The following is a 27,843-nucleotide window of genomic DNA, read 5'->3' on the forward strand; positions in this document are numbered from 1 at the left end:
TTTACCATTATTATGTTTCAATATAGTTTAAGCTTTACCTGTAAATACATGTTTGTTCACTAATCCATTTTAATTGTGTTCAAGTATCTTTGTTTTCATTTGAGACTATTTTAAACTGAATATTATTTTGAATAGAGGTGGAAAATATTTACTTGATTAAATCAGTAATATGAAGATTTATGGCAGCTCTTATCTATTCTATTACGGCTCTGTATTTAGAGACTGAGTTCATAGATAACAGTCCTAAAAGAGGCAATACAGGCCTTTGGATCAGTGTGAATGCCATATTTGCATTTATTATGCACTCTAAATCCTAGTGAAAAAATTTACTGAACAACATATGTTACTTTACATGTATTTATATTTGTTTATACCAGTTCACAATTTGGTGTAGGCAAAAAGGAAAATAATTACAAGTTCTTAAACACTTGAAAGTAAAATGATACCTTTTTTGGTTGTATAAGTAATCCCAAGGGCACATTGCTTCTGTAAAAAATTCTTCAAAAAAAGTTTCTCTGACTCTAGTAGAAAGTTTTGCTAGACTAGTTTTAGCCTGCTATTGATATTCATCATTAAAAACCTCTGAAAAATAAGGATTTATAAAATGAAATATACACAACCATTGCACTGATGTGACTTCAGTATTTGTGATTTAATGTGTTTGTGTAGAGTCTTCTTTTTAGAGTTTATGGATCTTGTTTACTTTGTTGCTACTGATGTAGTTAGTGCCGCTGAAGTTGAGATAGCCGACATTCCCTTCAACTCATAAAGTTCAAGTGCAGTGGAAATGGGAAACAAGTTTGACTTAGAATTCTACGTAATCTGGGAGGTTACAAATATATTCTAGTTAGAGAACAGAGAATTTGCTACTTAATCCTGTACTGCTAACTCAGATTATTCTGTACATGCTGGAAAAAAAGTTTACTCGAAGTATGCGATTAAATGTTCTTTTTTGTAGAGTATCTTCAAAAGTTTGATAGTTTACTAATGGTAAACTTGAAACTATGTCTTGTTTGGATTTGGGGTATGTGAGTACTTGTCTTTTAATAAAAAGAAAACTTCATTTGATCATTTTGGATGATCTTTAGAAGAAATATGTTTGACCTTAAAGCTACTTTTACCACAACAATGGAAGACCTTGGTAGGTGTGCAAATATTTCCATTAGGAGAAAAAACCATGCCAGACTTCAGCCTCAGTATCTGCAATGCAGTGCCACTGGAAAGTAGGAATATTGTCTTTCTCTCTCCTTCCCAAGGGCAGCTGACCTTCTCCTCGCCAAAGAGGTGAACCCCTTGCCAGCACATATGACTACAGACTATTACATTAATCTGTTTAGCCGCAGTACCAGCTGCTTGCATGTTTTTAATTATCTTATTAGATGGTATAACAGTGACCTATGAAATAAAATGAAGGTGAGTATTTTTTAACTTTATTTTACAGGCTATTTTTCTAAATATATTTTAATGACCTAATTATGACTTTTAAGGAGAGCCATTGATACAGACAGACTTTTTTTTGGCTATTTGAATCTAATATCTTATGGATAATTATATTCTTTCAAGGTGCTTTCATATATTAATACTGCTTATAATAAATATATAGATGGGGGAAAAAAACACTCTCTCTCCATTCTTATATTGTATGCTTCTATAATTCTGAGACCTATGATCAGTCTGCATAATTTTTTTAATAAACTTGTGGGTTAGACTTTCTAAACTTTCTAATATACTCTGATGATACACTTTGTAATATGACCTCATTTCCACAGTGATTATTGCTTAAAATTTTGTGACTTTTGATCCACTTATTAAGTATGTAAATGCACCAAAGTGTGATCCTATTCTATCCTGCTTGATAATACAAAATGGGTGGGTCCTCCTGTTAAGCTCTGACCTCAGACCCAGGGTCCTGGCCTGCCTAATCAGTTACTCGCCTGGTTTGGCACCTCTCCAACTGACGATCTAGGATGACCAGCACTGACCAGAAACCTTCTTCTGGGCATGGTCACCTACCCACTCCTGCTGCTGGAGTGGCTAGTCAGGGTCAGCTGACCATTCACCCATTCCAATATAATCCCCTGACTTGGAAGAGGAAGTGTCTGGTCAAGAAGGCTCAACCTGTACCCAGCTGCTTTTAATGTTTTTCACAACTCATAACCCTACCAGCTCTCTGCCTCATCCCTTACCTGCCTGACCTGGCTCGCTCTTGGTCTCTGTGTTCTCCCTCACTTTTTGGCTTCCTTATCCAGCTTCTTCCTCAACCTTGATCTCCTGGCTACCTGACCTGGTTTGCCTTCTGACTCCATGCTCTGCCTGAGCCTCTGTCTTTCTGACTCAGCTTCTCGGATGCACCTCCTGGCTTCTGGCTTCCCTGGCTCCCCAACACTTGGATTCTGCACATTCCTTCTAGTCCCAGTTGCTCCTCCAGACCCTGACTCCCAGACCTGGCCACCCAAGACCTGGCATAACACCTCTTCCTCTTTTCTGCTTCTTTGTGACTCGGTATTAAGGGTAAGATGATGCTCTGTTAAAGCAGTAGCCCCATTAAAGGATTCCTTGCAACTTTTACATCATGAACTAGAATGATACTTAAGTGCATAAGTCCACTTAGACAAGCAGTAGAAGAAATAGGGTTTGGCACTGTGTTTTTCCTTTTCCTGTCATGCAGTATACATCTGTCATAAAAAGGACATTGGTATCTAATCTTCTTCTTAGGCTCACCTTTCCAGATGTTTTTTGCTTCCATGGTAGAAGGTAGCATGCTCTTGCTTTCTGAGATGCTTTTGTTCTGTGCTGCAGCCAGTGGCTAGTGCCATAGTAAGCATGCTCAGGAAAAATATAGCAAGGAAGTGAAACTGTGAGAACGTTTCCCTCCTGCTTTTCTCTAAGCCTGTTATTATGGGGCTAACTTATACAACATGTCTACCCCCTCCTGGCCGAGTGTTAAAACACTTGTAGTCTGGAACTGGGTGATTTCATATCAGGCTTCCCAGGCCAGATATACATAAGAATACATTTGCCCCCCTCTTTTGGAAAAAACACAGCCTGTATAAGATGGGGTGGGTCTGGAGGGGGAGGAAGAAAGCAGGCAAATGATTTTGAAATGTATATGCTGAGTCTGTTGTCCAGAGCCTGGCTTAGATTGTAATCAACCAAGGTGCTCTTGTGTTGTAGGAAAAATGTTTTGTTTTCCAAACTCTTCCAAGAAGCAGCCTTTCCTTTCCTCACAGTCCTCCTTGGTTTGCTATGCTCTTGTGTTGTTAAGGTTACCTGTAAGGAAGAGTAACCTGTTTTTCTTGGCTTGCCGCCATCCGTGTGACTAGAGTCCCTTAGAGAAGAAAAGTCAGCTCTGGAGTTGCAAAGAGCTTCAGATGATTGTTTGCATCTGTTTTCATTTTCTTTTCTCTTTTTTTCTTTTTTAATCTTTTTCTAACATGTCTGGTGCTAGAAGTTAGACAAGAGCATTGGATTCTCTCTCCTTCTGTTTTTTCTCAAGGGTTGCCTCCTTTGTCCTCTTTTTCTCTGCTTCCAAGATGGAGAAGTTAGGGCATGTTGTTTTTCAGTTTAGATTTTGCCTTACTTAGCATCATGAAACAGAAGCCTTTCTCATTAGGTGCCATCTCATGGCCACAAGATCTTCCAAATAAGACCTGATTTTTGTCTTTAGATCCTGTAGAATCTTTCCTTGTTGTTTTTGGTTTTCAGGCCTTTGAATCATTACATTCAATTACCTTTAACTGTCTCTTAGTGAAAATGGCCTCTGTGGTTGTCTTACTCACATCTGTGTATTAACAAGTTGGCACTCTTGGATTGCGGAGCTCCATGCTTTATTTCCAATAATAAGAACACAGGCCTGGCTTTTTCTCCAAGGTACTGTTCTCCAAATCAGAAAAATTAAAAGAAGCCATCTGATGTTAGTTGACCATGTAGAGAGCTTTGTAAATTTACATTCTCCAGTTCCTTCCCTTCTTTTTGTCTTGTTTGAGGGCTCAGGTAAATCACCACCAAATTTATCTTACTGTGTTTCTTGTGTCTGGATTATTTTTTCCACAGCTCATTTGCTCTACACAAACCTCTTCATAGCTACTTTTATTAGAATTGTTGCCAACTTTTTGAACCAGGAAGAAGTCTTGATTGATGAGCTCTTTGAATCTCTACTTGATGTTCACTAAACACTTTTACATGAATTTTATATCTGTTTTGCATGGTGTAGGTACTTTGAGTTTCTGCTGAGTTGAGTGACTTGCTTTTCCCATTCAAAGAAGTATGGAAGCTAATATAGGCCTCCACCAAAGTTTCTTCTTTGCGGACAGCGTGTGGGTTAGTAGGGAAGTGAGAGCAAACCGACAAGTTTACTTAACACTTGGGAAGCTGACAACTTGAAAAGGATTGGGTGTCAAAAATCTTGAGAGATGGGGGCAAAAGAAGAAAAGTCAGCAATTGGCATTGATTTCTTAATATCTCTTTAAAGCAGTTAGTAAGAGGATTTTTTTTTTGTTTTCCAGAAAAAAGCCAGCGTGTAGCAGTCGTATAGTATCAGTTGCTCGCCATGTGCACCAAATAAATTAGTCCCATATTCCCTCTTATTAATTATTGCAATTGTTAATTTTTTGGCTAAGAGTAGGTTTTCCCTACTACTTTGATTTTCAGACAATTAATTGAAATGCATCTGTTTATGAAGGATCTACTCAGTGCATTTCAAAGATACTGGCTGAAATTGTTGACGCCCAGAGCAAAAGCCAGCAATAAAAGGCATTCTTGGTGAGACCTCTGTTATAGTTGTAATATAAGTAAATAGTTAGGCTATACAATTGTGGAATCTGCCATGGGAGATAAGAATTAATTCTGGTCTTCCCTTGTTTAAAGAGCACTAAGGGCATTTTTACATATGCTCTGGGAGGTGTGTGGGGTGTTTTTATTAGCAAAACATGCTAATTAAAAGCGCCCAAGCGTCACAGGTATCAGTGTTCCCGTGCAGAAAAATGGCAACGGGGTGCTTTGAACTAAAGCTCATCGAAATGAGCTTTAGTTCAGAGTGCCCCAGTGCCCCCCATTTTTCAGCACAGGGACACTAAAATATGATACTCTAGAGTCTGCTGGAGGGCATTAATTTCTGCACTCCAGCAGGCTCGATTAACCTTTCCAGTGCGTCGGAGCAGGCTCCCTGCACGTGTATAGGAGCCTTAAGAGTTCAGAGAGTCTGTACTAGCTTTTTCTTAATGCGAGGTATATACACACAAAAGATGTATAAGTGGGGAATGGAGAATTCTTTCTAGAAGTTGCAGCTGGAACTTGAAAATGCCGTAAATGATGTCCTGTTTAAAAGAAACAAATAACCTTGGAAATAGCACTTAGTTTCAATCATGTAGTGCTGTAATATGGTTGAAAATCTTATGACTTCAGCTTTTAAAACCAGACACGCAGATATGGTGCAGAGCAGTGGTTCTCAAACTTTTTACGTTAGGTACAGACTGATTCTGCCTCAGGCTTTTTTGAATGTCTAAGTTACGCAGTTTTCCATTAGCAGCCTAGTTTAAATCGGTAGCAAACAAAACACACATTTGCCCTTTGGTGGAGGGACAAATCTTAGACTGGGTTCTGCCATTTTTAAGTCAGTCTGTGTGCTGGACTTCTGTTCTGTGCAAGGTATAGACTGGTGTCTGATCACTTATACTGGTAAACGGGTAATATCTGTACCTGGCCTTAGACTGAAGACACCCCTCAGGAAATGTCAGCTTTTAGCTTTCACTCAGTTTTTGACTAAAGAAAAATAATGGAGTTATTCTTTTGTTGCAGAGAACTCAGAAAGGCCCCAATGGGTCAGAATGTTTTTAACACTATGGATTCCTTTTTTTAAAATCTCTGGGTTTATCTTGTGAATCAGATTTTCACACCGAAATGTGCTAACCATTGTGTGGTACTCTGCAGCATCCTGACTGAGAATCACTGCTGTAGATATATAATAAAACGCTGCAATGTCCTTGGTAATTGCTGATACAAACAACTTTTAATTGTCAAAAATATACTTCCGTTGTACATGCACAGTAACCACTGTGGTTAAATGTACTTTATGTAAGTGGAAAACATTGTACTGTTTGCTAAAATATTACTAAACCCTGACATAATTAAAAACCACAAAAATAGTTACTGTTTGTTGTCAAATCTAAGGAAGGAGACACCTGTGGTAAAAGGAGGGGACAGAAAATGTATTTGAGTGATAAACATCATCTTCTAAAGCAAAGTTTAATCATAGGGTTTTAATAGAGATCCAGAACCAGAAATAAGTAGCAGAGAATTTAAGGCCAGTCTTCTCCTATTGGCACCATTTCAGGGTTTTTTTAAGTTTTCCATTTCTAGTAAACACCACTAGTCCTTTAATTATCTTAAAGAAACAAGCAATAATGTTTTTGTCCTAAGCTTTTAACAAATTCCCCCATTTTAAACAGTCTGGCAACAGCTCATACTAAAAAGAGTGAGAGTTAAAATATTTATTAATAATTCTTAAGCATAGCAGTAATGCAGTGAAATACAGTATCAGGACTCCATTAAAACTCCTTGTGCCAATGTGACTGAAACTGACAGATAAATGGCATCACATTCTTCTTGGTGTTGAGTTGTACATTTCCAGATCTTAATCAGACTGGCATTTGCTCCTTGGAGAGGAAAACTAGTCCATAAGGTTCTTAGTGACCTAAAAGCAAGAACATCTGCTTCAGAACCATGAGTTATTTAATGGCTGAGGTTAGAAGCAAGGGGGTCTGTAGATGATCAATTCTTTTTCTCAGTACTAGGTGCCATTGTAGTCGGTAGCATTTTAAATAGATTTTTGTACTACATGGTTGCAGCAGAAGTACTGGAGCTTAAATAAGATAACTTGGTTTTCATACAGAGTCTGCTGAAAGGAAAATCTAATCAGTGATTTCATTTTGCTGAAGAAACTACACTGCTGATATTATACGTGTGAAATGTATAAAAATTCAGCACAGAGGTACAGTGCTGATGTGGTATTAAAATTTTTGTACAAGTATTAAGTTTCCAAAAATAATGTTAAATTGAGATTATTCTGAAGATCAACCAACAATTTCTTTTCATCATAAGAGCACCACTGAGTAAAACCATCCTAAGTCAATAATTTTAAAAATTAGTATGTTCTCTCACAAAATCCCTGATGGCTTTAGCTATGATGATGAGTATAGAATCAATGTATTTATAGAGGAGGAAAAGGCATTGCAATAAACCTGCTAATCAGTAGTATGTATGCTTATGAACTAAAATTAGTGTATTGGTTGAATTATCTTGTTTATAGTCATATCTCAATTACATAAAAATTTAAATTGTGTATAAACCTATCTTTTTTTTAATTTTTATGATGACATCTACTGCAAGAGAATAATTTCAAAATAACCATTCTTTGCTCTTTTTAAAACCATAAGGGATATCTCAAGCCATGAAGATGTCAACAAATAAAAATACAGAATGTTGGGCACCCTCTGGCAGCATAGCTGTACCTCAGCCTTTTGTCAGCTTCTCTTTAATTTGATTTGAGAGCTCTAATTTTTAACTTGCACTATTAACTACAGTGACACCAACTTTAATCTCTGTTATAGAATAGATGTCTATGCTGTATAATGAGGACACATAAGACATCATAGTAATGATGTAATGACTAGTAATTTCTTACTGGGTATTAAACCAGGCTCTGTATAGATATTCAGGGAGGTTAGATAGAGTTAAAAATAGGCACCCAATCTAAGGTAAGTTGGATGGGGGAGCCAGTGGCTGGGGGTGGGTGTGAAAGCAGGCTCTAAGGGGGAGATGAGGGGGTCAGGGAGGGAATGGGGGCAAATGGGGTCTGGAGGGGGGATTGGGGAATTAGGGGGCAGAAGGGGTCCATGAAGGGTTTGGAGGGGGCAGGTGATGTCAGTGGGAAGGACTGGGGGGCAGGTGGGGTCTGCAGGGGGGTTGGGGGTTAGGTAGAGTCCACAAGGGGATCAGGGCATGGGCAGGATCTGTAGGGGTGTTGCTGGGGTCTGGGAGGGTATGGTGTGATCAGTAGAGCTTGCGGGGTCTACGGGGAGATTTGGGGAATTGGGGGGGCTCTTCACCCCTCCCCAGGACCAGGGGCTATATTTTTGCACTCCCAACTCCTAGATGAACAACCCCACCCCTGCAAACTAACCCTCCCCCCCCATCCCACCCTCCCACCCTTCTTCCCACCCCAACTTACTTGCTTGGCTCTCAGCGCTGGCAAGCACCAGTAAAACCAGCACTGGGAGCAGCTTGTGGAATAAGAGATTTGGTGGGGCAGGGGGCTGGCTGGTCCTCAGGGGAGGCTATCCATCGGGCAGGGGGGAAGAGTGTGGGGGGGGGGTCTAAAAATAGCCATGGTGCCAGGGAAGGGGTAGGAAAATAGTGTTGGGGCTGTGCTGGGAACTGTACAGGAGTTTGGGACAGTTAAAACAGTCTAAAAGTGATCAACCCCATCTATGGCAGTTTGGGGAGTGTTTCTCAAAGCCCTATGCTGCTGAATGCCACTGAAGCCCTGTGTCCATAGGCTGGATCCAGCCTAAGGGCTGTAAGTTGCTGACCTGCCCTATTTTTTCCCTGCTATCCACCATCTCTGGTATATCTAAACCAATGGAAACATCTCTAAATTTCTGTTTAATAGCTATATACAGATCCATCTTCCAAGAATTAGTTTAGTCCCTTTTAGAATCTGGCTATGTTATCTGTCATTAACATCTCCTGTGGCAATGAGTTCCAGAAGTTAACTACATTCTGTATAAAAAACTTTTTCTTGTTAGTTTTAAACCTGTTCTAATTTCAGTGGGTGCCCTCACATGGTTGGTTTTTGGGACTTTCTCATTAATAACAACCTCAAATTGCAAAGCATATGACACAATAATTAGAAGCGTCAGTAACATTATGTTTCACTGGTGTCTGTGGTAGTTGAGCTGGAGTCTCAATGCATTAAAAATAAATCGTTTTGAATGAAAAAGTGAATAAAATTGTCAAATTGGTTTTACTTGGACCATATATAGCGTGCTTGCTATGTCAACTCTTTTTCATTCCCTAAAGTAACATCATTGTTCAAAAGTTTTATCTAAGGCATTTCTCCAAAAGGAGAAATTAGGTTGGGATTTTAGACTCTTGTAGAACCCAAGTGTAGGTTTTTATGACCCAGTACTAGTGTTGGGATACCCAGTCCCACACTACAGTACTGTGTGTAACAGTGTTCATTTTCTAAATGTTGTCTTAAAGATTAAACTGATTTTTATTCCACAAATGGAAGATTCTTAAGAATTAGTATAAAATATCCCCTGGGTATAGGAAACAAAAGATCTATGTACAGTTTCTAATTGCATTTTAGATGTACTGGTTCCCTCATTACTTGTGATGGAAACTAAAAATACAGTCATGACAGATAACATTTGTCTGGTTGATCTAAGCATCTGCAGTTCTAATGTGGGATCTTTGCAGTCTGATGCTGACGTTCCTAATTTTCATCTCTTACATTTGTGTTGACTTGACTATCTCCTGTCCAGCGTGACTGGCATACTATGGAAAGGCTCCTTTGTCTACCTACTAGTCTTGGTAGGGTATATATTAATGTAAGTCAGTAGGCCCACTGAATTGTCTTGGGTAGAATAGTGTGTTCTATAACCTACAACAGTTTTGATTACCAGAATGTCATCAATCTCCTCTTCTTTCTCTACATGCTGATCTGCCTCCCAAACATCTTTCTCCTCAGTTGTCTTCCCAAACAGCAACCACGTGTGCTCACATTCCAAGCTGATCTCCATGATAAAATACTTCTTACCATAAAGGAAGCTGGTTCAGAAATAAGCTTTTCCTGAATAAGCTGATAATTTGGCAGATGAGGTAGATGAGGCTTTCTTCAGCCAACTAGCACAAGTTTTCAGATCACAGGCCGTGGTTCTCATGAGGGACTTCAGTCTCCCTGATATTTGCTGGGAGGGCAATACAGCAATGCACAAGCAATCTAGGAAGCTTTTGGAGAGCACTGAAGACAACTTCCTGATGCAAGTGTTAGAGAGACCAACTGGGGGCTGTGTTCTTCTTGCCTGCTGCTCATACACAGGGAAGAATTGGTGGGAAATGTAGAAGTAGATGGTAACATGGGCAGCAGTGACTACAAGATGATTGAGTTCAAGGTCCTGACCCCTCCCTGACAAAAGGAAGAAAAGAGAGCAGCATAGTATGGACTCTGGACTTCAGAAAAATAGCCCTTGACTCCCTCTCAGAACTGATGGGAAGGCCAGTCTGAGAGGGGAAAGGAGTCCAGGAGAGCTGGTTGTATTTTAAAGAAACTTTACTGAGGGAACTCTTTGGTGATCTTAAACACAAAAAGAAAGCTTACAAGAAGTGGAAGCTTGGACAGATGACATTGGTGGGAGTATATTGCTCAAGCTTGCATGGATGAAATCAGGGAAGAAAAACCCAATTGGAGTTGCATCTAGGAAGGAATGTAAATGATAAAAGAAGGGTTTCTACAAGTATGTTAGCAACAGGAGGGTGATCAGGGAAAGTGTTGGGTCCCTTACTGAATGGAGGAGGCAGCCTAGTGACAGATGATGAGGAAGAGGTTGAAGTATACTCAGTTCCTTTTTTACCTTGGTCTTCACAGGCAAGGTCAGCTGCACCAGGCAGCACAGTTTGAGGAGAAGGTGAGCAGCTCTCAGTGGTGAAAGAACATGTTAGGGACTATTTAGAAAAGCTGGACGTGTACAGGTCCATGGGACCAGATGCAATGGATCCATGGATGCTGAGGGAGTTGGCTGATGTGACTGGTGTGCTGCTGACAATTATCTTTGAAAACTTGTGGTGATTGGGGAAGGTTCGGGATGTTTGGAAAAGAACAAATATAGTCTTCCCTGAAGAAAGGGAAGAAGAGAAGATCCAGGGAACTACAGACCAATCAGCCTCACCTCAGTTCCTGGAAAAATCATGCAGCAGGTCCTTAAGGGATCCTTTTCTAAGCATGTGGAGGAGAAGTAAGTAATCAGGAACAGGTCAGTATGGATACACCAAGGATAAATCATGCCTGACCAACCTGATTGCCTTGTGTGATGAGATGACTGGCTCTTTGGTTGCGGGGAAAACGGTGGACATGATGTACCTTGACCTTAGCATGGATTTTGATACAGTCTCCCACAACATTCTCACAAGCAAACTAAGGAAATGCAGGTTGAATAAATGGACTGTAAGGTGGATAGAAAGCTAGCTGGATCATCGGGCTAAACAAGTAGTTATCAATGACTTGAGGTCTAATTTGAAGCTGGTCTCAAGTGGAGTGCCCCAGCGGTCATTTCTGGGGCCGGTTTTGTTTAATATTTTCATTAACAATCTGGAACAGGGATGAGCAAAATACAGCCTGCAGGCTGAATTCGGCCTGACAGGCAATTCTATCCAGACTGGAGGGCCCCGAAAAAATTTAGCAAATTTATATTTATCTGCTTCTGGATGCCTGTCAAAGATGACAGGAGCCAGGGACAGTAAGACCCAGCGGAAGCCAGCCACAGGACACAGGAGCAAGGCCGTCCCCACTCCCACTCCCACCCCCACCCATTCCCCAACTGGAAGCCTTTGCTTGCCACTGCTTCACTGCCCACCTGCCGGCTCCTCCAGCACCACATGGCCCTAGCTGCATCACCAGACTGTGGGGAGCACAAGGCTTGCACCAGTACCCCAGGGCTGGGATTGGGAGGGCGCTTGTGTTCACACACATGTGCAGTGAGAGGGACAGCATGTGTTCACGGGGCAAGTCCCACATGTATGCTCTACCATACATGTGCATCTCTACCCCGCCTCGCACTGCCATGCACCCAGACCCCACATCCCCACCCCTTCACACACCTCAGCCACCTTCCCCCACACATCCTCCCACAAACCCCATACCCACCCACACGCCACATGTCCACACACATACCCACATACTTTCTCACTCCACCCCCATACCTATCCACCCCCACACACACCTACATCCTCCCACACACTCCCACAGCTCCTCACAAACCTGTACCCACCCCACCACACACACACACCCACAATATACAAGAGTAAGACTTCATTTTAAGCTTTCATGCAATCACCTCCATGTACACTACATAAACGCATGTAAATCTGGACAAAAATATTTTTTGAAATCAAATTAATGAATGTTGCAGATGTTTGATTTTTAGAATATAACTTGGCATTTTTCTGGTTCTGAGATAGCAAAACACCTTGCTGAAAGGAATATTTCCAAGGGGAAGGGGAGGGACTTCTGGTGGCAAATGTCAGGGGTTAGGGGGTAGGACTTATGGTCACAAGATGGTGACCAGAGGGTGGGGGTACCTGTCAAGGGGTAGAGCTATCCATGCGCCCCTCAACAGCTTGCCAAAACTTGGTAAGTGGCCCTCCTCCCGAAATAATTGCCTGCCTGTGATCTGGACGATGGGATGGATTGCACCCTAAGCAAATTCATGGGTGTCACCAAGCTGGGGGGAGTAGTGGATACACTGGAGGGTAGGGCCAGGATTCAGATTGACCTAAACAGATTGGAGGATTGGGCCAAAAGAAATCTCATAAGGTTCAACAAGGACAAGTTCAGAGTCCTGCACTTAACATAAAACAGTCCCATGCACCAGTACAGACTGGGGGCTGACTGGCTGGGCAGCAGCTCTGCAGAAAAGGATGTGGGGGTTAAAGTGGATAATAAGCCGAATATAAGCCAACAGCATGTCCTTTTCGCCAAACAGACTAACAGCACACTGAGCTGCATTAGTAGGAGCATTGCCAGCAGATGGAGGGAAGTAATTATTCCCCTCTATTCTGCACTGGTGAAGCCATATCTGGAGTTCTGTGTTTAGTTTTGGGCCCCCCGCTACAGAAAGGATGTGGACAAATTGGGGGGAGGCCAGCAGAGGGCAATGAAAATGGTTTGGGGGTGGAGGCACATGACTTACAAGAAGAGGCTGAGGGAACTGAGGTTATTTAGCCTGCAGAAGAGAAGACTGAGAAGGGGTTTGATAGCAGCCTCTAACTACCTGAAGGATGGAGCTAGACTGTTCTCAGTGGTGGCAGATGACAGAACAAGGAGCAGTGGTCTCAAGTTGAAGCAAGGGAAGTTTAGGTTGGATATTAGGAAAAACTTTCTCATTAAATTAATTAGCCTAAAGAGGGTGGTGAAGCACTGGAACAGGTTACTGAGAGAGATGGTAGAATCTCCATCTTTGGAGGTTTTTAATGCCTGGCTCGATTAAAGCCCTGTCTGGAATGATCTATTTGGGGATGGTCCTGCTTTGAGTAGTGGGTTGAACTACATGACCTCCTGAGGTCCCTTCCAATCCTAATTTTCTATGATTCTATAATTTAAATAATTGGGGGAGAAAGAAATGCAACAAAAGCCGTGTTACCTGGCACTTTAGCAACTAGAAAGCTCCACTAACTGGCATCTGTCAATACGAATTTTCCTTAGAAGGGATGTAGCAAAAGCGAAACCAGAAGTTTCACTTCTGGTTCTCCGCCCCGAGCTGAGTCCTACTTCTTCCTTATGGACCATGGCCCGGGGCAAAGCAGCCTGTGCGGGGGCCCCCCCTCCCTGTCTCCCAGCACACTGACGCCAGGGAGTGAAAACCCTGGTGCACTGGACATGGCATATTTGATTAACTGGCATCCCCCATTCCCGGGGGATGCTGGATAACAGAGCTTTTACTGTATTTCTTTCTTTACTCACATCGAGTAGGTGAGAAACGTAACTGAAGTGAATGTATGGAACAAGCATAGTTAAGGCAGCATCAGGGGGTTCCATGCAAACATAATGACCACAATTTTAAGCAGAACATTCTCTGAGTAGGGAAAAACAGCACAGGTACTGCTGTTTTGTGGACAAGGGACCTCTTGCTGCTTGAGAGAGAGTTTTAGACGTAATACATTTGCTTCTAGCAGAAGCTCGTTTCTTCAGGTATCATTCAGTATCATTTAATACTTTCAGAAGAGAGTCTACTAAGAAAGGCATCTTCTTTCTTCCTATAGATTTCTACCATTCTGGACATGATGCAGCATGAGGTTTAAAAATGTATGAACAGCAGGTAGATTTAATGGGTGGTGTTATACACAGGCTCATATTTTATTTAATTCTACTAAATTTGCAGCAAGTTCTTACTAAACACTCAGGAGTGATTTTGTTTGTTTGTTTTCATTGTTCTTTTTTCAGTTGTTTACAGTGTTTTTTAAATTTCCCAATAAACCAAACATAACTTGGAGTATGGGCTTGGCAACCTTCTTCCAGCTATTTTTAATGTAGCTTAGTTCAAAAAATGTATTTTAGACTTTTATTATAATAAAAAACATCATTACATTGTATTATAATTCAGTTGTTGAAGTGGGTTTGCACAAATATTTCAAAGTCATGTGTTTCCATGCAATGACCAGGTCTAGAAAAGTTCAACCCCAAAGCATGGAAACATTTTGCGTTTTTTGCAAGTATATAAAATCTGGGTCCTAGTAGGCCCTTTTTTTTAAATGTTAATTGCCATCTAGCAGTTACTACAGACAGTTGCTGTTATAAACATATTGAGACAGATTCTGTTTTTTCATTACACTGGTTTTAATCTGCACTAACTCGACTGACATCTCGGTGTTTTCCAACTAATTAAGTGAATGCAATCTTCTACTTAAGCAGCGCAAATGACATCAGAATCTGACCCTTGTATATAGGGAAATATCACCCTCAGAAGAACAGTTGCATTTAAGTTTGGCAGCTGTTAGAATGACACCAGTGATGCTACAAAACTACTTATGATAGGAAATTTTTCTACCACGTATGCTTCAGCAAGACCATTTGAGTAGACATAATATCCTGTAGTTACCAAAGGATGTTTAAGGGCCAGATTTTTCTTTGCATTATAATCACTCTTCACTGCATAACTAGCAGTTAGCAGTCTTCTAGTCATAAGGAGGACTCCACTGGTGGCTCTGGATTGTACTGGTGGGAGCCAATGCAATAACTCATGCCACAACCATTTATGGCCAACAATGTAAACCAGGAGGCTAGAATAATGACCCTGGGTAGGTGAACTGTTGGACCCAGCTACCACCATTGCTTGTATGCATGGTGGCATGAGGAAAAGCCCCACATCAGCAGGCTGCTGTTACCATGGGCCAGATCCAGCCCATAGAATGTAGGTTACCACCCTCCTGATGTAGGCGATGTGGCTAGAGGGAAGAGGAGCTGTTGCTTGCCGCTTGCCTGCACTGTTGTGATTTGCTGCTATATTGGACCAGTTGGCAGTTGATAGTGGTCAAAGTAATCTTTAGTACAGATAATACAAAACTGGAGGAGCAGGGAGAAGGTCAAAGCATTCTGTATGCATCACATCTTTACCTATCTCCAACAATGCCTACATATATGCTGTTGCTCAACTGCATCCAAGCATATAGCAGTCAGTACTTTTTCGAGGAAACAAGTGCTATGAAAATGCCATTTAACTGAAAGCTATCTCTACCAGCACAGTATCCACCTGCACACACACCTCTTAACTCCCACCACACACTTGCACATGCACACATTCTGGGGTACTAATTCAGACCTGCCCCAGAGGAATAGGAACATAGATGAAGGAGGAAGAACCTTCAGGATAATTGACTCTAGCCTCTACTTTCACAGGCAGTAGAATCATTTTCATATATTTATTGAATTTCATTTAAAACTAGTTATGTTTTTGCTCCTAGTATTTTGATTAGTGAGATTCTGGAAGAGCTTTTAATGGTTGAAAACATTCTTTCAATATCCAATCTAAGTTTATCCATACTCAGTTTATTGAATGACAAGTGCAGAATGAGATCTTTCTTTCAGCACCTGAATGACCTCTGTAACCCCGCTTAACTAAACAGATCTGTCAGCCCAAAGCTAAATAAGTAATGTCACTATTTCTGCTTCATAGTTTCACCTTGGGAGACCAAGTAAATCTCAAGAGAAAGTTAAAAATGGGGACTTTTACCTTGAGGGTATAAATTGAACAAACGAAAATATTCAAAATACTTATGCCCTTGAGTGTGCCCCTCATGCTTCTACACTGAAATGGAGTGACTTCATATATTTTTATCTAAGCAGGTTGGGGCTGCTTTGGTAAGATCATCAAATGACTGATACTGTTCTTGAGATCCACTTCAGTGGAAGATGTAGGGAATATAGGTTTAATTCTTTTATTCAAACTCAGTAAATGGTTTGGGACAATTAATTTCCAATTGTTTCCCAGTAGAGCAGATTTACTTGTATATTAATGAGGCACAGGTGTTAGGCCCCTGGTGTCTGCATGCCTGGGAGGCATATTTAGGTTGTTTATCTAGTCAGCCATAGGTACTGCAAGGTACTCAAGCTTGCCTTTAACAGTTTATACAGTGAGGGTTTTTAATTTTTTGATGTGTTTTTTTTAAATTTGCTAGCACCTGTTAAAATTTTAAAACTGATCATGTAGAAAAAAGTAGAAGTGATTTCAATAGTAAATAGCACTAAATGTTAAAGAAAGTCATCTTCTATTATGCTTAACTGCCCAGCTTGAAAGTAAGAAGAAAAGAAGGTTCATTTAAGCAAATATGTCATGTGAGGAACTAATACAGTCAATAGTATACTTTTCTATTGCATATTTTTGGAATAGGTATTTCTTTGTCTACGGCTGAAACATGAATGTGCTTATATTAATATTCATTTTTCTTGTTTATTCACTGAACTGCAGTACCAACATTTTAGAGGAAATGGAATAGCCTCCATAGACATTATGAATTTCAGTAGCTGGCATAATTATAGCGATCTACATATTCATTAAATCCAGAGAAGAAATGTGTCCAAAAAGACAGCCATGCGTTTAGAAATGGTACACAACTAAATATATACATTAAAAAGTTCCTTTCCTCTGCTTATCCAAAATTACTTAGTATGATATAGCCCTTAAATCAGCTGAGGCTTTTTTTTTTAAGTGTTCATTCCTTTTTTTCCCCCCCTTTCATGTAGTAAAGAATGGGAAGAACTATTTGTAAACAACAATTACTTGGCAACAATACGGCTGAAGGGGATTAATGGGCAGCTGAGAAGCAGCAGGTTCCGTAGTGTTTGCTGGAAGGTAAGAAGAGAAAATATTTATTTACAGTTTGTGGTTGCAATATATCAACACATTACCTGATGCGCTGAAAGATTATTGATGCGAAGAATCACTGAATTTTCCAAGAGACTTCATCCCAATGTTTTTCTGTCCATTTTTATAATTCATAGAGCATTTACTAATCATATTGAGTTGCCTTATAGCTGAATTGCTGGTGATAGTGAAGAATTCCTATGAAAGAGCATCTTTGTGTTGAATTACATTTCATTTGAATGTAAAATTCATTGCAATGTAACTGTGTCTCCTGTCACTGTTTTTACACTGAAATGATGTGTTGAGATTAAAGGGGAAGTTTTGGTCATCGTTCATATTATAATGATTAACTTGCGCTTTTTGAAAACCTATCCGCTCCTTCTCCACAATAAGCAGTTGAGATGCCTCCTATTGATATGTGAATGAAAGGCTCTCATACCTTGAAAGACTCATACCATGGCTCTCTTGTAATGACTTGGATAAGAAAGAAACCAGGCTAATGTAGTTCTGTAAGACAGTAAAGGCCCTCTAAAGCCTCTCTTTCTCTTGGGCAAAATAAATAATAGGGATTGGAGTCCTAAAGCAGTATGTTGCAAAGCAATCAGGCCCTTCTTTCTTTTTCACTAGGGTAAGATTGAAAATTTCTGATAAAAGAGAGCATCTTTCTAAATAGTCTTTCTGTGTGCGACCATGATAACTTAAGTCACTTCACCTGAATTGGAATTTTTCCTGCTTCCCATTACTAGAAGGACCTACAAAAAAAAAATTAAGATACACTGCATAAGTATTAAAAAAAAAAAAAAAAAAAATGAGAAACTGACTGTATAGTGTGGTGCCAGTTTGTGCGTAAATGGATGTTTCTTTTCTGCAGTTTCATTGATTTTAAATACGTTGCATAATTTCCATTCATGGTCTGCTTACAACTCCTCTTGTGTATTTTTAATTTGGTCTCTTCCTGTATTCTTTGTCTGATTGGGAAACTGAATCTGAATTGGCCAGAGCCTCAGCTGTGGTAAATTGTCATAGCTCTATTGTTGTCAATGAAGCTGTGGCTATTTATACTAATCAAACATGTTGCATCTTCGAACTTGTACCATTTCTAGCTTCTCAGCTATTGGAACTTAAAAGTACATACTTTCAGGTTTTAGGCTTCTGGCACGTGCTTGTTTAAAGGCGCAGTGGGGTCTGATCCGAACACTCATGCCTCCTGCCATGCCAGACACGCATGGCAGGAGGCTCTCCCTGCACTGACAAGTTGAAAGCTGGGTGCCTGATTGCAGGGCTGACAGTTGGCTGATTGTCAGTTAATTTTGGGTGATTGTCAGTCCTTACTAGACAGTCCCATTTGAGACCCAGGGCTATCTGGAAACTGGGGCCAACAAATAGCTGACTAATTGGCCCTAACTCCAGGCAGCTCTGGCCAGGCTGCCCAGTGGTGGGAAGCAAAAGCTGCCTCCATTCAGTTCTTTAAGCCCTGCAGCTAGCAGCTCTGGCTGAGCTGTACAGTGCGATGGAGCAGAGGCTCCTGTCAGCTGCAACTGCCCTGCGTCGGGTTTAAGGCCTCCAGTGGGAGAAGCCCCCCAGTCCCCTTCACTGTCACATCTCCCTCTCTTCTCCAACCAGGAAGAGAGAGTGAGCTGATTGTCCGTGTCAGTTTCAGGACAACATGGGAACTGGTTGGAGACTCCATTACAGTTTCAGAATGGGGGGAGCTGTCAACCAACCCTTGCAATCAGGTATCAAACTATAAACCAGTACCCTGACCTGTTCATTTTAAGGCATGATAAAAGCCAACCACAAATAATTATTACACATTTTGTGGAATAATGTGTGGCTGGTTTTGCGTTTTGTCACACCATGAATTGCCTGAATGTGAGGCTGGGTTGCTATTTAAGATGCGATTAACAGGTTAATTGTGTCTTAAGTGTAACATCTGCCAAGGGCCTCGGTTCTGTCAATTTCAGATGTAGATTCTGATTTTGTTAAATCACGTCCCTAAAATGGTTTAGACTCTCCTATAGGACTTACTTGAAAAGTTGCATTAAATTGGTTAAACTTCTTACATGCATGTTTTGATTTATTGACAGCTGTTTCTAAATGTTCTACCCCAAGATAAATGTCAGTGGATAGGTAAAACTTCAAACTTAAGAACATCATATAACAAGATTAAAGAGATAGTAAGTATAGCCAAACATTTTTCTGCACCTGGATATTGGTATAGTACTTCTAAAATTAGAACCTGAAAATAGAAACCTTGTTTTTTTTATTTTTTTTCCCCCAGCATATAACAAACCCTCGAAAAGCTGGGCAGCAAGACCTGATTATCAACAATCCACTTTCACAGGATGAGGGGGTAAGATGAACTGCAGTGCCACAAAAATTCTGCCAAACAAGCAACAAAAATTTCCTGGTTTACTTCGTCAGATTGGTAATAACAGGGAAAATTAAATAGATGTATTGTAGTATTGTTCTGTAGATTGTCAGAAGGAGTTGCTATTGAGCATCTGGAAGTGTTTCTCCTTTCTTATTGGTATGCTGCCTATTCGGCGCACACAGTTATAGGTACCTTGCTGTGCCTGTCCTGAGTTACGTTTTCATGAGTGAGGACTATTTCTGGGGGTTTTGCTCAAGTTGTGATCTGACAGTTATAACTAGGATATTAGTAAATTTAACTGAGAAAAGGAAAGCTATTAGTCTTAAGGGGACAGTGTCAAACATTTTAATCCTGTTGTGCTTGCAGTGCACTAATATAAATTAAATAAGAATTTTTTCTTTACAAGTTTTATGTTCCTGCAGTTGGCAAACTTTTTTTTCCCCTCCTTTGAAAATGGTCATGAATTGTTTACAGGGTGGGGAGAGGATGGGATTTTTTTTTAAACTGTATTAGCTGTTCTTTGCTAGGTGGTATAGTCAGCTACTGCCACTGTGTTCTGAAAGCTAAGTAAATGAAAGAACTGCTATGGATTTTGCTCCTCTTAAGTTCTGATCAATGCGTCAAGGCACCATGCTCCTCCAGGGAGAGCTGACTCTACACTCCACTTTCCTCAACAGTACAGCAATCTTGTAATATCCATTTCAGTCCTGCAAAGGGAAAAAGGAGCAGTTTTCATTTAGATTAGCCTTTGCAGGGACCCAGTAAACAGGGCAAAGAAGTGATGGGGTAGCACAAGCACAGCTACAGAATGACTGAAGTTGACTCAAATTAGATTTAATTTTAGGATTGATTAGTTTGCTGTATTTCTGCCTTTCTGCTCCTGATATGAGAACTTCCTTTTAAAATGATCAATACCAATTTGAACAGGATGTCTTTTTCATTGTGGGTGTTCAATTGTTATACATTCCCAACTTAATTTACCTCTGCCAGGGCAAAGAAGCTCAGTTGCAAATAATTGGCCAGTGTGCAATTTAAGCCAATTTATAATTAATTTTTAAGTATATAGAAGCAATGTGGTTTAGTGGATTGAGCATAGGGATAGAAGCCAGGAATTTATAAATTTAATCCCTGCTCAACACTGACTTGCTGTGATGCCTTGGGCCACTCACTAATCTGTCTTTCTCATCTGTAAAATAGTGATAATACCTACCTTCCAGAAATGTTGTGGATTAATTGGTTAATATTTGTAAAGTACTTTGCAAGGATATAATGCAAGTCTGAAGTATATCGTATTTTTTATTTAATACAATTATTTTGACTTATTTCAGAGTCTTTGGAACAAATTTTTCCAGGATAAAGAGCTTCGAGCAATGATTGAGCAAGATGTGACAAGAACGTATGTAGCTCTTTCAGAAAAAAATTATTACAGTTTAAACTTTTTTTTACATTGTATGCACAACATCATGTTTTCTTTGTCTAAGATGATATAGCATAATACAAGGGTGCTAAGAATACATGAACATGCAAGCACATACACAATATATAAAGAGAAGTCTGTCTTTGACTCTGTCTTTGAGAGAGAGCAGAAAATATTCTTGAATTAAATGTTATACTGTAAGGATTTGTTGGTATCATTGAAGTGAAGTTCTTCTCAATTAAGATTTAGGAAATATTATATTAAATTTAAAATACAGTTTTCTGTAGGAAACAAAAAGAAAAGAGAAATTGACAGGTCTTTTGACTAAATTATGTTCATAATAAAAGATTGAACAGATGATTTTCTGTAATTCTTAACACTTATTCAATCAATAATAGAAAAGCAGTGTGTAATTAGTTAGAAAATGTCATTCATCTAGAGAAGTTTAGCATTTCTATTTTTATGCATCACTTTTCTAGTGTTGTCACAGATGCCTTTTTAAAAAATTGCCCTGCTATCACTAAGTATCTTTTTATCTCCTTGGCCTCAAGTCATTCTTGTTTAGGAACTTATTTGTGTTAGAACACTCACTTCCTGAAAATATTTTCCCAGAGTTAGAACACTGACTTTAATATGTGTAAAACAATTACATTTAATTACAGCTTTGTTAAACATGTACCCTTGTCCTGTACTGGATTGCATACATTCTTTTATGTTTTAAACAAAGACAGTGGTGGTCATACTCTTAAAATTCATTTACAATATTAATTTACAAAGTAAATCAAATTCACTTACGATAAAAAAAATTTTTAAAAGGAAGTAAAGGTCACTGATAATTTTGTGGAATATCTTGAGCATCTATATTTGGACCGATTTATCAAATGCATTATGCCTTTGGATTTATAATAGAACCCGAGTATGATTTCATGTAAATTTTCATGGATGGCATTTCTTTTGTTTGTAAATGGGAACAGTTCAGCATGTTCTAATATTAAAATATATACTTACATAAATTGTAAAAGGGAAATGAAAATTGCTATAGTATTAGTTTGGGACAGTTGTTAAAAAGAATGCAAGACCCAGACTATTGTTCCTCTGGTCTAGTTAACTGTCCAGGTAGCAAAATAATTTTGGATAAAGAATATTTTGTTTGTATGTAATTATCCAAAATGGCGTCTACTTCCAGCAATAATGGGGAATACCAGAAGTCATCAGTATAATTGTCACAGTAACATTAATTTGCCTGTGTTGCACAGCTTATGTACTGAGGTTGTATACATTTTGTAGCGTAATTATTCACGAAATATGTTGTTCATGTGTAATGTGGGCAAGTTAATATTTCAGTGAAAATATATTTTACATTTCTTCACTTGGGTTTCAACATACTTTATTTAATACTTAATACATATTTAATATTTATTTTCCTATTAAAAAACATCCCTTTAAAAAAATAGTAGTTAAACTTGTCAGTTCTGTTTGTTAAGGTACATCAGCTAGAAGTTGAAGCAGTTTTGGAAAAAGTGTACTAAACTTGCCAACTTCTGTGTTTTAAAAGTGTGTGTGCGCGCGCGTGCGTGTTTCTCCCTCTTCCTAGGTAAAACGCCCTTACAATCAACAGAATTAACTAACTAACTTGATATATCGGTGAGATAGTGATACTAGCTCCACAAAGTATCATCAGCAATAGTAGGAAAAAATTATTTTGTATAATCTTTTACCTAGCGCAAATCAGTTTTAACTAGTGCAACAATAATCGGCTTTAAATTATTGTACAGAAATATGATTTTTAATTTGATGGAGCTTTAAATAGTCCTAATATTTTACTATCAAAATTTAAATAAATGAATTGAATAGAGAGTTGAATTCACACATTTTGCTACCATTGTAATTAGCTGAAAGTATTTTTCTGAAAATCTGGATTAACCCAGTAGCTCCCCATCTAGAAGGGCAGCAGGAAAATATACCTGCACTTTGTCTTTTTCATCTGTTATGCTGGTTTCAGAATCGTCCACCAAGAGGGAATGTCACATTGTAAGCATGGTTTCATTAGTCCCTGCTATAGTCTTAGCACTTATTCTGTATAATAAGAACCAGTTTTTTAAACCACTTTATATTTTTGCCTGTTACATCAAACAAAGTTCCTATTCTGCAATAAAAACTATTTGTAAGTAAAGTATTGATGTCATTAAGTAATTATGTTGTTAGTGATCAACACATCTAAAATAATGATGTTTCTTTTTTCATCATACAGCAGCTGAGACATATCAAAATGGATTTTTCCTTCAGCTTCCCAACAACATTCACTTCTGAGCTGTAACCATGTTCAGATCATTTGTCTCCAAATAAGAAGCCTTTCAGAAGGCCGTGGCTAAGAGAAACTGGGTGGTTATAATGAAAGTTCTGGCCTAACTTTAATTATATATAGAAGCCAATACCAGGCTACCAGTATAATACTATGTTCTGTTGTTCTCCTAAAAGAGAAACTCCTATCTGAATATGCACAATGGTTACATGCAGTAGACTTGAGAAGGTTGTGATTAATTACTGTCATTCAGTAAATGCACTAAAGTACAATACTGTTATTATCTTGTAATAACAAAAAAATATAGAAACTAAAGCACAATTTTAGAAGTTCTCCCCAGACCTGTCTTTGAAACCAGTAGTGTTGCATAAGGTGCAGAAGTTTTATTTTATTGTTATAAAATGTGTACAAATTCCTTTGTGAAGAAGCATTGACGTTCTGAGTCTGAACTGCTAGTCCTTCTCACTAGCCTTGCTTCTTTTCTTTTAAGCTATGAATTGAACTAAAATTTACCAATTTTAATTCCCTGTACCCAAAGCAGTTCCTAAATAGAGCGGGGGGGGGGGGGGCAGCATCAGTCCTCCAGTGCCGCCTTCCTCCGAGTACCTGGCATCCTAGTTGGTGAAAACACCTACTATCCTACCCCAGTAATATCAAGATAACTAAAGGGAAGTTGTGCAAGGTGAAGGTGTGAGCTGAAGCTCAGTAAAGCTCAGCGAGACCTTACCCTCACTCTGACATCTACCTTGTTCCACTGTCTATAACTTTGCACTCTCCCCATTGCTGTTTGTGATAGGTAAATTATCTGAGGTCTGGGGCCCCTCTTCCCTCCTTTGAATAGATAAAGTTCAGTATTCAGGATTTACATCTCTGGAACTGTCTTTCTCAACAACACCGAGTCATTCCATTATAACCTGTTCCCAATATCCTTTTTTGTGGGGAGAGTATCCCCTCACCACTGAAAAATTATTTTGAGGATGCCTAGATGTTCATTTCTTACCAACTCCCCACAGTCTTTTGGATGTTTCCATATCCATGGGTAGAGGGAAATAGTTTCTTTCTCCCTTTCCACACCCCCTTTCCAGTTCTTTAAAAAGCAACAGGATTGTCTGCTGCTCAGGTGGCTTGTACTCTGTGTTTAGCTTTTATTAGCCATGCTGCTGAAGTAGATCTATCCACTACGCAGTTGGGTTATATCAGTGAAAAGAAAAAAATGGGTAGTTTCAGAACACCCTGAAATGACTTTTACAGTAGCCATTTATTCACGCTGGTCTTTACTTTTAGACACAATAATCTTCAGTGCACATTCTACTAACTGCAGTAAAACATGATCATCAATAGCTGATTTTCATGTGGTCCTTCCCTGGCATTAAGTTAGATTTATTACCCTAGCATTTTCTTAAAATTGTTCCTACTCTTCTGGATGTGGAGACACTACACTTTTAAAAGAGCTTCTAATTGCACAGTAACATTCTTTGTAACATTCTTTCTGAACTGATAGTTCCCTCTTAACCTTCATGATCACTAGCTTTTTGCATTTGCCATAATGAACACTTAAGCTGTCTTATTCATGGATTTGTTATTTTTCTTCCTAAATCCTCATGGATAGCTGTGTATTTTCAAATTTTATTTGTTAGTTTCTCTTCCCTAAACTACACAGGACAGGCCTGAATAATAGTCCTTCATAAATAATCTTTTCAAAATCCTAAATTATGCTGATTGCCATCTGCTGTACTGTACCTTTTCAGTCTCCGCTGTGTCCTTCCTTTATAGTAATGTGATTACTGCAAGTGCATACAAGTTTCCAAATGCTGGTATACCTCTTTCAGATGCCAGAAAAATGTTGTGCTCTTCATACCAGGACTCTTGTCAGGATTTTTGCTGACATCATATTCATGTCCCCTAACTCTGTGCTTTGATATTTAATCCTTTTGATTTTTTTTTATAATTAAACTTTCATTACCATTGTGAGGAATGCACAGTGCTGTTTATTCTAAGGATTTTATTCAAATTCTCATCATACTTAGTGTTTTTCTTAGGGTATGTCTATACTGTAGATTGCAGTGTAGATAGTGATACTGAAGCTAATTTTAAGTGAGCTAGCCCTGCCCAGAAGCAGCCCAACGATAACAGCACAGAATTCACTGTGGGCTAATTTAACCTGCCATGTAGGAGAAAAATTAGCCTGTACTGATCTCTGTGTTGGTTTGAGTAGATTACTTTTGGTACCCATGTTAGCTCAGGTATCTCCACAGAACAGTAAAACCTGTACACTAGGGATATACCCAGAACCTGAACAGCTTGCACCATGTGAATATGAAAGAAGCTCAGTTTCATTTTTAAGGAAATTTCTCTCTCTAAATGTGGTGGAAGAAAGCATGAAACTGATATAAATGGCTCAGAAAAGTTTCAGAAAAACCAAAGGTACATGAAATGAACTCAAAATGTGTTTTAAAAAAATCTCATGATTTGTTATTCTTTATTATGTAGGGTTGGCAATATGATATCTATTTTGCAGCTGGTTAACCTGAGGCACAGTGTTGCCCATGGTTGCACGGTAAGGCTCAACAAGACTGACTTAAAGCTAGACATAGGAGCCAAGCGTCCTGTGCTCTCCACTGTATCATATGCCCTATAAATTTTACTATTTACATGAGGCTTTTAGTTTTTTGAATTGTTATAATCTGTGGTATAGTAGTACGTAGAGGTCCCATTGCGCTATAATTGTATCCACAATCACCCATGTATTTTTCTCCGGGAAATAGTTCTTGTGTTTCCTTTTAAACAGGGTTCTCTTATTATTTTAGGTCTTTACTCTTCCACTGGATGTTTGGACATTCCCTAATTTTTTCATTAAAAAAAGACTTAAATTACTCTCTTTACAAAATAAGTCTTAAAAATGTGTTGTACCACATCTGTTCCTGGAGCCACATCCCCAGGCCCTTCTTTCCTCATTAATATCTTAGAGGGAACAGGATCACGCTATGCTTATCCAAAAATGCATTAAAAATATTATTTGGTTTTCTGGTAAAAATATATGTTCACCTAAATTTTAAGGTATTTTTAAAGAGTATTTTACTTCACCCCTTCACACTTTATCCCATTTTTAATCTAACCCAAGCAGAAGCAATTCCATGAATACTTGTAGCATGATAATCCTGACAAGTTATACAGTGTTATCATTTATAAGAAGAAAATGCCATATTTGAATAGCTACAAGAAAATAGCAACTGTTGTTTGTTTTCAGATTCCTAGAGATGGACAGTTAATACACATGAATGACTGATTTTGTGTTCACCCATCCTATGTAATATATCCCATATGTTTGCCTGTGCACAAATAACTGGGTTTCATATATGTGCCTTTTCACACATTAAAACTTAAATACAAGGGAGCCCTTGAAAATTGTCAGGCTGTGCTGCATTTATTTTAAGAAGTAGGGAACATGGAAGAAAATACCAGAAATCATTCTGTTATCAAGTAACACTGCAATTCTTCTGAGTTACCCTTTCAAAATAGTTCTCTTCCTTCTTCTCCAATCCTCCCCCTTTTATTTGTATTATTTTCTGTGTTAACATTTCATATGGTCACTCATGCAAGTCTACTCTGTTTCAGGCTGTTTTGTTTGTGTACTGATTTATAGAGAGACATCTTGTATAAATTAACTTTAGTGCATTTTCTTTGTCTGTCTGTCTGTCACTCAAGCAAGGAACAGATTACACAATCATGAACTGTTTGCAACTAGCTACACAATAATATTTACATTGTTCTAGTTCTTGAAGCTTGTGCAGCAGCATTTTTCCCAACTTCTTGGCATCTTGAATTTCCTATCCCTTAACATTTTTAATATATCTCAAGTTCATTTTCTTGGGTAATAAAATATTAAGGTATTATATAGGACTGCCTTTCCTTTGTGAACATGTAGGCTGGAGACAGAAATTACACATAAACCAGTATAAGTGATCAGAAACCAGTTCAAATCTGCAGCATAACAGAAGTTTAGTACATATAATCTGCTTTTAAAATAGCCAAAACCAGTTTAAGATAAACCTGGATGGATAGAGCATCAGACTTAACTGATTTAGGTTAAATCAGTTTATTGAACTTCTGTCCCCAATTCAAGTTAACTCACTGTCCCTCATCTCTTCTGCAAACCACCCCACCCTGTGGGGTAGGTGGACTAACCCTGGCCCAACATGTCTGCTGTAGCTGATCAGGGAGGTGTGCTCTGGTACCCCCTAGCTTCTGGCCTGGGCCAGTGCAGGCCTATGGCTACATTTCTGGAATCAAAAGTGAATGTCTGTTCACTTGCTTATTTGTTTCGTCTGTGCAGCTTAGATTAACCTGCAAAGATTGAATCGAGTTAGCTTCAGGCTATTAGACTGTCTATACTTAGCAGTAGAGCCTAATCATCCTTCACCATAGAAGTTTTTAGTAGATCTAGTATGTACAGGATCTTGTTAAATCCCAAGTAGTTCAGGACTTTGTCATCTCATTGTGAGTACAGTTCCCATTAGCCCATGATTAGGTCCTAGAATTTTGTGCAACTTAGGCTATTTTAAGACATTTTAATGGCTTAATGACACTTATTAAAGTATCCTTGTAAAATTACCCT

General features: G+C 39.0%; 1 protein-coding gene across 1 annotated transcript in view; it reads left to right on the plus strand.

Annotated features, from left to right (window-relative positions):
• Window positions 1-27,843, plus strand: part of TBC1D5 (TBC1 domain family member 5) — a 371,763-nt gene that overhangs the window by 140,464 nt on the left and 203,456 nt on the right. The window contains exons 4-7 of the mRNA XM_019497895.2: window positions 17,015-17,123; window positions 19,223-19,312; window positions 19,417-19,488; window positions 20,838-20,905. Coding sequence (XP_019353440.2) covers window positions 17,015-17,123; window positions 19,223-19,312; window positions 19,417-19,488; window positions 20,838-20,905 — 339 coding nt within the window. The remainder of the gene's footprint in view (window positions 1-17,014; window positions 17,124-19,222; window positions 19,313-19,416; window positions 19,489-20,837; window positions 20,906-27,843) is intronic.

This window comes from Alligator mississippiensis, chromosome 5 (assembly GCF_030867095.1).
Source record: "Alligator mississippiensis isolate rAllMis1 chromosome 5, rAllMis1, whole genome shotgun sequence".
NCBI lineage: Eukaryota > Metazoa > Chordata > Crocodylia > Alligatoridae > Alligator > Alligator mississippiensis.